At 41.4% G+C, this 14,131-nt stretch overlaps 1 protein-coding gene across 1 annotated transcript in view; it reads left to right on the top strand.

Annotated features, from left to right (window-relative positions):
* The window catches only part of csmd3b (CUB and Sushi multiple domains 3b), a 1,478,622-nt gene that overhangs the window by 878,346 nt on the left and 586,145 nt on the right, over positions 1 to 14,131 (top strand). The window contains exon 8 of the mRNA XM_080194817.1: positions 6,151 to 6,272. Within this exon, the coding sequence (XP_080050943.1) occupies positions 6,151 to 6,272 (122 nt within the window). The remainder of the gene's footprint in view (positions 1 to 6,150; positions 6,273 to 14,131) is intronic.

Genomic DNA, 14,131 nt, shown 5'->3' with positions numbered 1-14,131 from the left:
TGAGCATCACTCGAGGTGTCTGCTAGAAATAAGGTCCTCAAACGTCAGTTCGTCTCTAAGACAATTTTCAAAGACCAGTTGGTGGAACTAGTCTGTGAATTGCCTTTGTAGACCTGTGTAAAACCCCACATTTTCCATTTTGACTTGGCTAAATTAATAACTCCATGCAGAAATGACTGAGTTTTCTCTTTTTCTTGCCTCCTTCACTCCACCCAGCTTAAATAAACAAGTGAATATATAAAAAGCTCACCCTAAAAATGCTAAAGTGTTCTGACTATTAGATTGGATAAGTCTTCCAATTGTTTTCCTTTAATCTGGCAATGTGAATTAGTTCTGCCTGCTTCTCAACCAATGGAAAAATTACAACAAAATCCATCTCGTATTTCAGAATTTCAACCCCACACGGCACTGGTCTGAGACACTGAGTTGCCTACACACCATATATTTTTCATTTGAAATCATGTATGATGCTAAAGTCAAATGTCAAATTACAGAGTTGTATCCTGGGTTTTATTAGTAGAGACATAGAGTACAAGAACAAGGAGGTCATACTGAACTTATACAAGGTGGTAATTAAGCAAAAGGCTGAGAAGCACAATATCTGAACCCATTTGCTCGCTGTTGAAACTGAGGCATGATTCATGAATAAGTGTGAGGAGCTTTGCCCTTCCATGTCAACAAGCCAAAGATCAGTTTTACAACATACCAGTAGAAAGGTGACAGCTGATCTGCAATTCAATCATGGTAAGCACTTAGTATATCTGGACTTCAATTAAAGATTCCCAAATGCAATTGTCCTCAACCTTAGATCATCAGCATCAACATTCAAACAAGCGAGAGGCCAGTTAACCTGACATCAGCCAAAAGGAAAACGTTGGGATGTGTTATTAAGGGATTCTTAAAATTCACTTTGAAAATGATGGGGGGCTTCTCCTACCCTGTCGCGATAATGTTCTCACACAGCAGGGTGGGAGAACCTTGGGCCTGACACATGTGGGATCCACGTATAGTTCCCATTGCACGTGTATCTCCCAGTGCCGGATTTCTGGTGCCATCAGATCCACGCTGGAAACCGGGATGAAGGCAGAGAAGGAATTTGAATTCCTATTTCCATACAATTTTAATGTAATTAGCGGGCCCAGGACTGAACTCTCTGGGACTACTCGTCTCTCCCACCCTGCTGGAGTATTTCACTCTAGCAGGGTTTAGAGGAGTTGCCCACTTTTTGGGAGCTTGCTGCCTGACCTGCTGGAGTGAAGGGGGCAATGGGGGCCTCAGAGGTCGGGCAGTGGGGAGGGTGCCCCCTGGGAATGCCAGCCTGATGCCCTGGCACTGCCCATCAAGTATGAGGCAGCGCAAAGATGGTGGGGCCTGATGGGAATGGGTCCTAGAGGGAGATCGGTGGGAGTGGGGGTCCCGCTGTCACTCTGCATTGAGATAAATGGGGGTAGGAGGGTTGGTTTGTTTGGGGGAGGTCTGCCTCTGGGGGTGTCCACACTCCGGGGAAGTGAGGGGTTCTGGAAACGGGGGTGGTCCGGAACCGGAGGGGGTTGGGGCTGGTCTGGGAATGGTCAGGTGGGACGCGATCAGGATGTGGAGAGGCAGCAGTGCAGGGATCCTGAGCTCACCGGCAAACAGGAGCTGACAGTTCGGGACCACTCTGCGTCTGCAGCAGCCCACTGGTTTCAGCCTGCTGGCTGCGAATAGGCCCTGCCCCCTGAAATCTAATCATATTCACACTGGTGGCCTCTGCAGTGCACAGAGTGTGGGAGATTCTCGTCTGAACTCCCACAGAAAAAAAAATGTGAATTACTCCAGTTGTCTCACAAATTGAACACTCAGAATTTTTTTCTGGAAGAATTCTGCTCCATACATCAGACAGAGTTCACATGGTTTTATGAAAATGAAATCATGTTTGGTAAAGTTCTTGGCGTTCTTCTGAGGTTGTAACCAGTGGGGTACTTCAGGGGAGCCAATAGATGTAGTATCCTTGGATTTTCAAAAGGCATTTGAGAAGGCTAATGGACATGATGAAGGCTTCTGGAGTTGGAGATGATATATTAGAATGGATAGGGATACTCGTATGGATGAGTACGGAGGGACTTGTGGTGCAGCGGAAGCATCTACCGCTTAGTTTGAGACAAATACCAGGAATTGTTGGCCACAGAAGGAGCATTCAATGAGTTAATAATCAGCTTGGAACCCCCCCGCTTCCCCCAACTCCCCCCCAACTCCCCCCGCCCTTCCCCCCAATCCCCCCTCCCCCAACCCCCCAACCTTGTAAACTTTTGTTTGCACCTTAGATTAGCTTTAATGTTTGCCGTTATTTCTGATTCCCTGCAGGCCTGTTAAAAGACCGGTGAGGGCTTGAAGCGTTGACATTGAAAAATCTGCTGCCTCTTTTTAATTATTCCCTTTCAGGCAATTTTCTCGTTCAACCACTTGTGTTCTCCCAGCATCCTTTCAAATTTGTAACTGGAGCTGTGATAATGAGTTAAACTTGAAAGATTGAATACAATTCACACATTTCTCATTGGGTCTAGCAAACACCTATTTGTAACTGCTTGAGTCTGAATTGTATCCAAAGTGGAAAATGTAGGATGATTTCTTTGAAGAAATGTATCATTTTTTTTCTTATAATTCATGTATATGCGACAACCCTCACACACTTAGGCTTTGAAATTTATGTTCTACTTCTCCAACCCACCCTCCTCCTGATCAAAACAAAAAAAACAAACATTTTAAATTTATTTATTAATGTCACGAGTCGACTTACATGAACACTTCAATGAAGTTAGTGTCAAAATCCTCTCGTTGCCACAGTCCAGCACCTGTTCGGGGACAGAGGGAGAATTTAGCATGGCCAATGCAGCCAACCAGCATGTCTTTTGGACTTGTGGGAGAAAACCAGAGGAAACTCGCACAGATACGGGGAGAATGTGCATACTCTGCGCAGTGTCCCAAGCCAGCAATTGAATCCGGATCCCTGGCGCTGTGAGGCAGCAGCGCAAACCACAGTGCCACCCCATGTCTGGATATTTCAGTCATTGTGAACCAATGACGAATACATTGTGAAAGCGCTTCTGTACCTACAATTCCTGGAACTGCCATTTCATTTGCAGTCATATAAAAACATGTAGCTAACCACAGGGAAAGTGCAACTGTGATGAATCAATTTTCTCAAGCAGTGAATAAGCCGCTTAACAAGTAACAAGTCACTTAGCTATAATTGTTAAAAAGTTCATTAATCCAGCTGCGGTGCATGCAACCATAGTGGAAAATTACTGAACACCTGCAGAGGTAAAATAACCGGATGTACTCATAAGTCAGTGCCTACATTCAGCTTTCCTGTGGTAGCCTGTTGCTGATTTTAACACTCAGAAAGGTCTTGAAATGCAGCCCAATTAAATATGCTGATATTGTTTTATGCTGAGCTGTGTTCTGGCCAAACTTTCATCCTTCAACCAATAGCACTCAGTTAATGTTTCACTTGTCATATTCCTGTGTGTGGGGTCTTGCAAAATTGGCAGTTGTATATGTCTGCATTATAACATAATGTTAAGAGCAGTTCAGTGGCTATAAAGAGCATCGGACATCCTGAGATCATGAAATCAGTTTTCTGAATTCAAATTCTTTCTTCCTCAATTTATTTTGGTGCGTTGAGCTTGTTTAAACATTTCCGATTCTGAAGGACCCGACAGGGCCAATGCTGACAGGATGCTTCCCTCGTGGTGGAAACTGGAAATGGTGGACAGAGTTTCAGGATTTCAGTTGTGGATTTGGGGAATTTCTTCTCTGAGGGTCATTAGTGTTTGCCTTGTACTCCAGTGAGCAGTGAACGTATAGTTAAGGCTGCATTGAAAGATTGTTAATCTATAATGAAGCCAAGAGTTACAAAGTGGACAGAATCAGATTAGCCATGAGTTTGTGGAATGGTGGAGTCAGCTTCAAGGGCTGAATTTTCTATTCATACTTTTATTATGTATTTTGAATAATGAATATTTCTGCCTCAGCTACTTTTTTTGGTTGATTATTCCAAACATTTAGCACTCCGGTTAAAGAAAGGATTACTAATAATCATTCTAAATTTGTTTTTGAGTCTTCCAGTTTCTTCTTTTATGTATCATGTCACTTGTACATGCTTGTATATATGTTATTCTATACATGTTTTAAAAATAAATTTTGATTCTTATTGTCTAAATGATTAAATGTTTTATACATCTGAGTAAAGTATTGTTAACTGATGCTTTTGTGTAACTTTGTTTTACCTTTAAGCTCCATCTTGCTGCTTACTGTACCCCAATTAATGCATCTGAGCACAATTGCACTCAAAACTGCCCGAGTTTTAACAAATGTTTTTTATTGCTCATATTTCTAACCCAAACTTATTTGCATTTCAATGCATGTAAAATCTTGATGAGCCAGGACAACTGGGCAATGTTTTAGAAGATAATTTAAAAATAGAAACTTTTTCACATAAATAGATATACTGTGCTGTTTTATTCGACAGCTAAAAAATTATTTTTCACAAAAATAAGCATTTTTAAGAAGTGTTTGTGACCAACAGCAATCACGAACTTGAATTTAAATAACCGAAAATTATTATTTTTCAAACTATGCAGAGATATTTGTTGGTTCACTTTGGTGTATAGCAGTCAGTTTCTTTATGACTTAGAAAGGTATTTAAACCCTTTAGTGTCCTGTGCCCCAGCCTCCTTACAGTAGTGGTTGATGCGAGTCATGCAATCATAGAATTCCTGCAGAGCAGAAGGGCACCTTTCAGTCCATCAAATCTGCACTGACCAGAATCCCACTCAGGCCCTATCCCTGTAATCCCTACGTATTTACCCTGCTAATCCTCTTACCACTAAGGAGCAATTTTGCATGGCCAATCAACCTAATCTGCACACTTTTGGGAGGAAACTGAAGCACTGGAGGAAACCCATGCTGAGATGGGGAGAACATACAAACTTCCTGACAGTTACCCAAGGCCAGAATTGAATCCGGGTTGCTGATGCTGTAAGGCAGTCGTGCTAACTACTTTGCCGTTCGCTAAGTGATTATTAAAATTATCAAAGTAACCTGAAATACATTAAGTGATGATGTACGTTTCAGATTTTCTTTCCCTTCGTTCTCAGCCATGCTGTTGTTCCTTGGCTGCCACTCCATGGGCATATTCTAGTGAGTGAAAGCAAGCTACCCAGCCCATTGACAACATAACTGCTGAGCTTGTTCAATGCTCATCTCGGGTGCGTTTTCTAGGAGAGGGTCATGATCATGACCAAGAACTCTCTTTCCTTTAGACCCCTTAACTTGGGATGCTGAGTCAATTGTAACATCCTGAAAGACACAACAGTTGAATCAGATAGTTCTCTAAAAGCTAAGAATCCAACTTGTAACTTTGTGTATGGATGAATTCACACTGGTTAGAGACTGAAAGTGAAAGATTTTCAGGGACTTTAGGAAAGGGTGGAGGAGTGGGTCTCATTGAATATATTGACACAAGCATAATGGACAAAGTGGCCTAATTCTGTGCTGCATCATTAAGTGTTCGTCAAGGGAGCTGTTAAAATGCTTTCAGGAAAAGGAACAATCATTCCATAGTTAATGCAAAGGTGAATAGAATGCCCACACAAAAATATCACATGGATTATAAAAATAGTTGTCATTCATATGTAATTTACACATTCGAGTTACAAGTCATAAAAACCCAATGTTATATTGTGACTCATTCATTCTAATTTACACATTCAGATTTTATTGTACCTCATCATTTCTCACTGAATTACACAGGCCCAAGTTGATCTTCGTTCACTTATCAAATCGACAGTCCTCGATCCAGTCCTGTTTTTTGAAATCCATTCTATTAACATAAGCACATTTTTGAATCTGAGCTCATGAAATTTGAATGAAATTTTATGTCATGTGAAATCTTCAAGGATTCTCAGGAACAGCTACTCTAACTTTAGGGGATTGCTGGAAACTCCATTTATTCATCATTTCCACTGATCATCAGCTGAAGTTACATTTGGTGAGATCCAGCAAGGAAATTCTCGCTGATCTGTCTCAGTAGTTTCAGATTTTTAAGGACTATTTTCTTTGTGTTACATTAGCAGGACCGTGTTTAACAATCGTGTTTATCTTTTGCAGTTAAAACTTGTGGAGTTAATCTGCACGGTCCAGCTGGTACCTTTGTGTCCCCCAACTTCCCCTTTCAATATGACAGCAATGCTCAATGTGTCTGGATAATAACAGCATTAAGCCCTAACAAGGTAAGAAACAAATGAATACCTGTGGATTTAAAGATTGGTCATGATGTCTTTTTTTAAAAGAAGCAATAGTCAGTAAGGGAAGATTTCCTCTGGTTGCTATGTTAGCAACATCATAAACATAACTGGAAAATGTCTGGCATTCTCCACTTGGAGCAAAATTATTGACACAAGCTTTTAAAGATTAGAGCAAAGCTTTCTGTCAAGTTTACCAAACTCCCCAGCCCATTAAAAACTCCATTGTCTACATTGTTCATTGATATATTTACGACCTACATGATATGTGCAATGATGTGTCCCTTATGTTGTGATTTAATTCTGCTCTCGTGTAATGTGAAAAGATGTTCCAGCCCTATTCTTTTCTGTTTATCATCTGCAATCATTGACAAGGTTATTTTACTAATCTAACATGTGTCACAGAGCAATGCCCAAAAAGACAAGTTCATCCGGAGAATGCAGTCAGGATACCAGCAAGGTTGTTAATCCTCTGACAAGTTTATTGCTGTTGTAAAATTTATGGTTGTATAATGAGCCTCAGTGTTGAAAAGGCTGTTTTTTTTATATGGAGCTTAAATGAATGCATCAACACTGTTGTCTGAGTGTTGGTAACTTCTTTGTTTCCTTGAAGGCCAAAGTGTTTATTTCATTTGGGTTGATCAGAATTTCACTTGATGTTAATGTTGTCAGCAGCATCTTATAATCGCACCACATTAGTGCATTCGTTTCATGAAAATAAAGGTTGCTATTTGTATTACAATCCCAGCCAATCTGGATGATTGAGGACAAAGAATGATAGATTTCTGAGTGTGATACAATCTTAACTGAAAAGATATTGTGAAAAAATTGCAAAAGTGCACTCTTGATGGAGACATCGTTGCAGGAAGGTTATTTTTTTTCGCAGATCTTCTTTGTAAGGATGAAAGTAGATTTCTGCTATTCTCTATAATTGCATAGATGTGACATCCCCATCTTGTAGCTATGGTAACAGCTCAGGTTGTTTGAAGCTGTCATTGCAGTGGCATTGAAATTCCAATGGTTGTCAAATGGGGTGCAGGGCAGAACATGGTACAGAAGAGGAAGAATGGCATTGTACAATAGCAGTATGTGAAACCTGCTTAACGGAGCAACTATGGCACTGGAGGAAGCAAAAAATCTCAGCAGCAAGGATTGCAGCAGAGGACAAAAGTAGAACAGCAAACTTCAAGAAGTCTGGCATGGGTGTTTACCACGAGAAGGGGAGCAGTTGAAATAGGGTTAACTTACAATAAGAAGTCTGACAACACCATGTTTAAGTCCAACCGATTTATTTGAAAGTAAATTCACAAGCTTTTGAGGTTTCCCTCTTCGTCAGGTGAATGGAGAGTTCTGGCCTCAGACAGAGCATCTCCACATCTTAACTTACAATGTCAGGAATCTGTCAAAAGCTATCTTTTCAGAGAACAAAAAATTTCATGTCTTCACTAGCTGAGGTCAACTATTTTCTCCGTTGACCTTCCATACACTGATATGTTGACAGCTTCAATCTTTACTCTTGCAATGCATTAGCATTTGATCCTTTTTTGCCAACAAACGTATCTTCCCTCAGTTAACCATAAAATTTTATGGAGTCCCTGAGGAATCATGCCTTTGCGAAATGATGTTTGCCGTCAGATATGGTAACAAAATAAAAGGCTTTGCCCTGCCTCAACTGTAACACTCATATCTTTAACATAAGGTATCCCATAACAACAAGGAATCTCGGGGCTTAGGTCATGACCTCCTGGCAACAGCCCTCTAACCTCTCATAAGGAAAATGTCTTGGAGATCCCTGCATTTGGGTTAAGTATTTAGGTGGGCCAATGATGACTGCAAGTTGTCTCTGACAATTTGCCTGTTTAATGGTTTAAGAGCACAAACATCATTCTCAACAATATGACATTAGGCCACCACCAAGATGCGCCACAAAGCTGTCACACTAACTATCGAACATAGTAATGTATTTTCATTTTCTTCTCCTCTAAATAATCCAAAGTAAAATTCCTTTGAGGTGGAAGAAAACAGCATGTGACTGTCTCCCACTAATTTACAAACCGTAACCAGGTGCAAATTCACCATTTGTCTCCCAATGCGCAGCTGACATAATCCCATGATGGTGGGGTCGGCTGGGGTGTGCGAAGGATGTGATGACGGTCGTTCTGATGAGGCTTTTTTATTGGGTGAGACGCAGAATACAAGTATGGGACGGTTCGGGTGAAAGTGAGATCGGGCTGTGCAAATCTAACTCCCGACGCAGCACAATCCCTGACTGAAGAAATTTACAAGCTCTGACCTAAAGGTCTGGACAAAAATGAAGAATGCCAAATAAGCATCCAACCTGAATGTTTTAACTCAGCTTCAGCTCTCAGGAGACTATTTTGAGAGAATTATATCAGCCAGTTTCATCACTGCATCATCTTTCAAGGTCTAAAGCATTGATCATGATGCTCAAATCCAGGATTGGTACAAATAGTACCTTTATATAGCACCTCTCTCCCAATAACAGTTCATGCGAGCTTCGGTGTCTCTTCATCAAGATGTTGGAATACAATATGAACAAGCCTCGCATTTACAGTGATGACATAGCCCATTCTCTGTGGATTCAAAACACTGAGATAGACGCTCGCTTGGTTCCACAACACTGGCACCAATTGCTCTCAGGAATAGTCACCTTTGATGCAGCGTCATGATCGGTTTAAGGACAGAATTGAGACGTGAGCGGACATGGTCAAGGAAGAATCATGTTTCTATAAAGCAGAGACTTGAACGTGACAATTTTGGTGTAACAATATGCTGCATGCCTTTACATTTCTTCACAAGTCCTGCTACTGCTCGTCTTCACTTAGAAATACGTAGAAGGATAAAAGGTCAATGTGAAGACCATGAAAGAAGATTGGAAAACAAAACATTTCCCTCCCTGCAGCTGATGAAGCGCAGCTTGCAGAATCCTTTTCCAGCAGCTTAGCTGAGAAAAGATACTTCAGCCAAAATTGATAGGTCAGAAAATTTGTGAGCAATCGAAGCCTGTGACCTCCGACAAATCCTGCAAATGACTTGTTCTTCTTTCCAACGGTTTAGTTAATTTTGGTGTAATTTTAGCACCGGTGCCGGGGTGGCATTTTTGTCTTTAATTCTGCCACTTGTATGTAGATTTACCACTTTAAAGATCGTCCAAAGACCTGCAGGTCAAGTGAATTGACCGTGGTAAATTGCCCCTCAGTGTCCCAGATGTACAGGTTAGGGTTTACGGGGATCGGGTGGGTGAGATGCTGAGTCAGTGCAGACTCAATGGGCTGAGTGGCCTCTTGCGCTGGAAAGGTTCTTTGATTCTATCTTATAGAACAGAGATCCAGACACAGTTTGTGTCCAAATAAGAGTGATTGTAACATTGGCATATCTGACATGCGCCTTCTGAGCAAAAATACCCGATTGTTGCTTTGAAAAATTGGGAATGAAACTGACATTAGCATTACGCTCTACTCTGAGAACACGCGACTGAGCTCCTCACATTTTAATCTTGGATTCATTTTAATATCAGGACAGTTTTTTTTAATAACAGTCAGAAGTAAGTTTCGTAGCTTTTACATTTGACTTTATGTTCTTTCCGGTGTTGAAATTATTATGCTGTGATTGGAAGCTGATGCAGTCCAATCCTGAGGATAATACTCACATTTCTGCCCAAGAGCATTTCCTATAAAGTGAGAGTCAATTTATAACGTATTAAACTGCAGCCAAACTATTTTGTGTCATAGACCCTGAGCATAATTGGTGTGTAAATGAAGGAACAGATAGCAAAAATACAAGAGAAGTTTCTAGATGGCAAGAAAACATCAAGCTGACAAGATAGAAAATAAAGAATATTTACAAAGAAATGGTAAGAGGAATGGTAGCAATAAACAACAGTAGAATTGAGCAGATGGTGGACAGGTAGTGAATAGATCAGCTATAAAAGAGAAACTAAACTTTTACTGTCTCCCTTTCATTTAAGACCACCAATTGTAACAGGGGAAAAAAAATCAATGTCCACATCATATAAAATAATTTTTTCTCATGAATTGCTTTTCCCAATAGTTTGTGTTCAATAAAATTCAAAGGCTGCAAACTTTGCCTCTATAGCACCATTTTTTTGAAACCGCGGTTGCGGTTCTCACTCAAACGATATCTCAAGCCTGGACACTCATTCTGGATTCCAACTGTGTTGGACTCCTACTTAGTACAGATGCACGCAAGGAAGATCCTCCGGAAATCTCAAACAGGCAATCTATTTCATCAATTGGTGTGTAATGCTCATTTGACACCAGTGGCGCCACTTTGGAACTCAACGCTCTGGCTAATGCCTCTTAACCTTAGAGTTTAATTTGCATCTGGCAGCAGGAAATATCCAAAGGGATCACCAGCTATTTGCGTGTTTTCTTGCTGGTTGGTTTCTCCTCATTGCAACAATTCTTGAAGTATTTGGTGTTTTCCAGCATCACGAATATCTACTGGGAATGGTTTGGTGCATAGTTCCACATCATGGTCATTGTGTTTGTTTTCAAACCAATCCCAATTTGGGGCCAAGTTGTTTAGAAGTTGCTTAATGGTAGTTAGTATCTAGAATTCATGGGTTCAACCTCTACTGTATTTTAAACTTTTAACTTGGTGGTAGCATTTATTTGTTGTCTTTTATTTTGTTGTTGAGTTGTCAGTTTAACCAAAACCTTTGACCTATTTCTTCCGAGCAGCAGCAATGCTTAGTGCATTGACACTGCACACGTAGGTTATCTTGGCGTGACATTGCTCCTCATTTCCTCCAAGGATTTCCAAACCCAGCTGTCAAAGATGCATGCAGTGCACTGTCTTCCCTCATAAGTTAAGCAAATAGAGAAGATTCAGTGGAACAAGTGGATATGTCCCTTTTATATAGCATTTGTTGCCATATTATGCCACTGTGAGGGACAAAGACCTCACTCTGTATAATTTTCTTCAAAATATAGATTTGTCTTTGATAAAACAACGGGAAAAGACCTGAATCTATGTCTATCTGTGATTTGAGCAGAACAAGCTACCTGGCAGTGTCAGAAAAACATGAACACTGTTATCTCTGAAGAGTCACTGACGACACCTGGATAAAAGCAAATTCCTGCGGATGCTGGAATCTGAAACCAAAAGAGAAAATGCAGGGAAATCTCAGCAGGCCTGGCAGCATCTATAAGGAGAGAAAAGTGCTGAACTATTGAATCCAGATGACCCTTTGCCAAAGCTAAAATGCATAGAAAGTGGGTGATATTTATACTTCAGGGTGAGGCAATGAAAGATGAGTAATAGCCACAAAAACCAGGGGAAAAGGCTGCTAATGGCAGTCCACAGGAAGAAAAAGTGTGAATGGCCGAACGGCAGAGAAGTTAAAATCAGAGGGTAAACTGTGACACATGAAGATGGGAGGGGAGGAATGGATAGGAGAGGGATAACATTTATAAGAGGGGGAATGGGGAAGCAAAGGGGGAATATAGTCAGGGGAAAGAGTGGGGAGGAAAGAAAAATGAAGGAAGACAATAAAGAAATAAAAGTTGCAGAACAGTAAAAAATGAAATGAAACAACGGAGTTGAGGCGGGCTAGAGCAAATCATCTGAAGTTGTTGAATTTGATGTTGAGAGTGGAAGGCTGTAATGTGCCGAGGTGGAAGATGAGATGTTGTTCCTCCGTTTGTGTTAAACTTCACTGGAACATTGCAGCAGGGCAAGGACAGACGTGGGCATGGGAGTAGGTGGCAAGCAACTGGAAGGTCAGGGTTCTGACTGCGCACAGACCGAAGGTGTTCAGCAAAGTGATCACCCGGTCTACTCTTGGTGTCTCTGATATCGAGGAGACCACATTGGGAGCAGCGAATTCAATATACCAAATTGAAAGAAGTGTAAGTTAAACATATAGCTTAACCTGGAATGAGTGTTCCAGACTGTGGATGGTAAATGTGGCAGAAGTAAAGGGGCAGGTGCCGCACCTTTTGCGATTTGCATGGGAAGGTGCCATGAGTGATGGGAGAGATGTTGGGTAAAGTGGAGAAGTGGACTAGGTTATCCTGGAGAGAACAGTCTCTGCAGAATCCTGACAGAGGGCATGAAGCAATGATGTATAATGGCTTGATGTTCAGTGGTGTAGTCATGGTCTAGGGGGAGGTAGGAGGAGGTATCTGAGATTTGGCGCACAGCCTCTGCTATGCAGGGGTCAGTAGACCAGATGACAACAGCACACCCTTTGTCGGCAGGTTACGATGACAATTTCACTGATGTGGTCATGGTCCAGGGGGAGGTAGAAGGAAGTACATGAGAGTTGAAAGATCTCTTCAATGCTTACCATCCCTCTCCCGCTTTCTACGCCTGCAGCTTTGACAAAGAGTCATCTGGACTTGAAACGTCAGCTCTTTTCTCTCCTTACAAATGCTGCCAGACCTGCTGAGATTTTCCAGCATTTTCTTTTTTGGTTTCATTAACAAAATATTGTGAGTTTCAAATACAAATTTCAAATCAAGTTTATACAATAGCCATCTGCATCTCTCAACCCAGGCTGGCTAACAGGAGTTTGCTTGTCTGCTAAGACAGAGGACCCTGCAACTTACCATTCAATTCTTAGTGGTTGAAACATTCAACAATCTTGGAGACCCAGATGTGGGATTGCATCCTTTATCAAAGACAATGTGAAGAGTTGGGAGTCATGTTCCAGGAATCACTGGTTTGTGAAATCAATAGTATTGCTTTGCTGCATTGTAAAATCTCAGTCTGCCACTGAAACATCTGACCAGCAGCATCACAGACAACGAGCTCTGGCCCGGGTTAGACACCTGACCTCATCTGCACTGATTCGACTGAAATATCTCTGCATGGCTATCTCATAGTGTGAAGTAAACATCACCAGAATAGTGAATGATCCAGCGTTGGGTTTTTAGCCCACTAACCCTCCTGAAGGAAGACATGATTAGATTTTGATCCTGGATTCGGGAACCAATATTTACTTTCTCTGTTCCTGCATTGTAAATATTTCTTTTCTCCATCCCTCTTTTTACTGTATGAATGCAAAGAATGCAATTCCCCTCCAACAGAGACTGTATAAAAATGAATTAACCCCTTGTTTTCATCCTATTTTGAGTTTGCTGTAGGTTTAGCAATAGAAGATTTCACCAAAACTCGGGTGTTGGGACATATGCCACCATTTCTAAAGGGGAAGCAAATCAAAAACACCTTTCTGTTATGAATGGGTGGTGAGAGGAGAAGTTAGTGCTGTTTAAATTAACTGTCTTTCTGTCTATAAAATGACTAAATTTAAAGGACCAATCTGAGTGTGGGTTACTGGATGAGTGTTGGGTGAGTGGGTAGTTAGATGAGTTGTAGGTCAGTAAGTGAGTGGGTGGGTGGTTGGATTAGGTTGGGCAGAAGTGGGGTAGTTGGGTAAAGTGAGTTATTGGGTTTGATCAGGGGTTTGTTGGATGCTAGCCTTGTCTGGTCTGATCTGACCAGTGGGTGTTTGTTTTACAAGGGCATTTGGGTCTGCTCAAAGGAGTAGTTGGAAGGTCGATGGGGTGCTAGTCGGGTGGTCATAGGGCAGTGGTGTCAGATTTGGGTGGTAGTTATGGGGTGGATGGGGTCGTGGGGATAGAGTAGTCATAGGGAGGGATCAAGAATATGATTGATGGGTCAGTTGTGGGGTTGCATAGGTGTTAGACCAGGTTATGTTCTGACTAGTGTTTCCTAGGTAACTGTTCAGGTAACTGTCTAAAGTTATGAAATCTAGCTCAGAGTCAGAAAAGTTTATGGAAGGATCCAGGATGCGTGGTGTATTGCCCATCAGAAGTTTAACCTTCTGAGACAATTCC

Source organism: Carcharhinus amblyrhynchos, chromosome 8 (assembly GCF_965287045.1).
Source record: "Carcharhinus amblyrhynchos chromosome 8, sCarAmb.v2.hapA, whole genome shotgun sequence".
NCBI lineage: Eukaryota > Metazoa > Chordata > Chondrichthyes > Carcharhiniformes > Carcharhinidae > Carcharhinus > Carcharhinus amblyrhynchos.
Note: the sequence above shows the minus strand (reverse complement) of the source record. Positions and strands in the feature narration are given on the sequence as shown.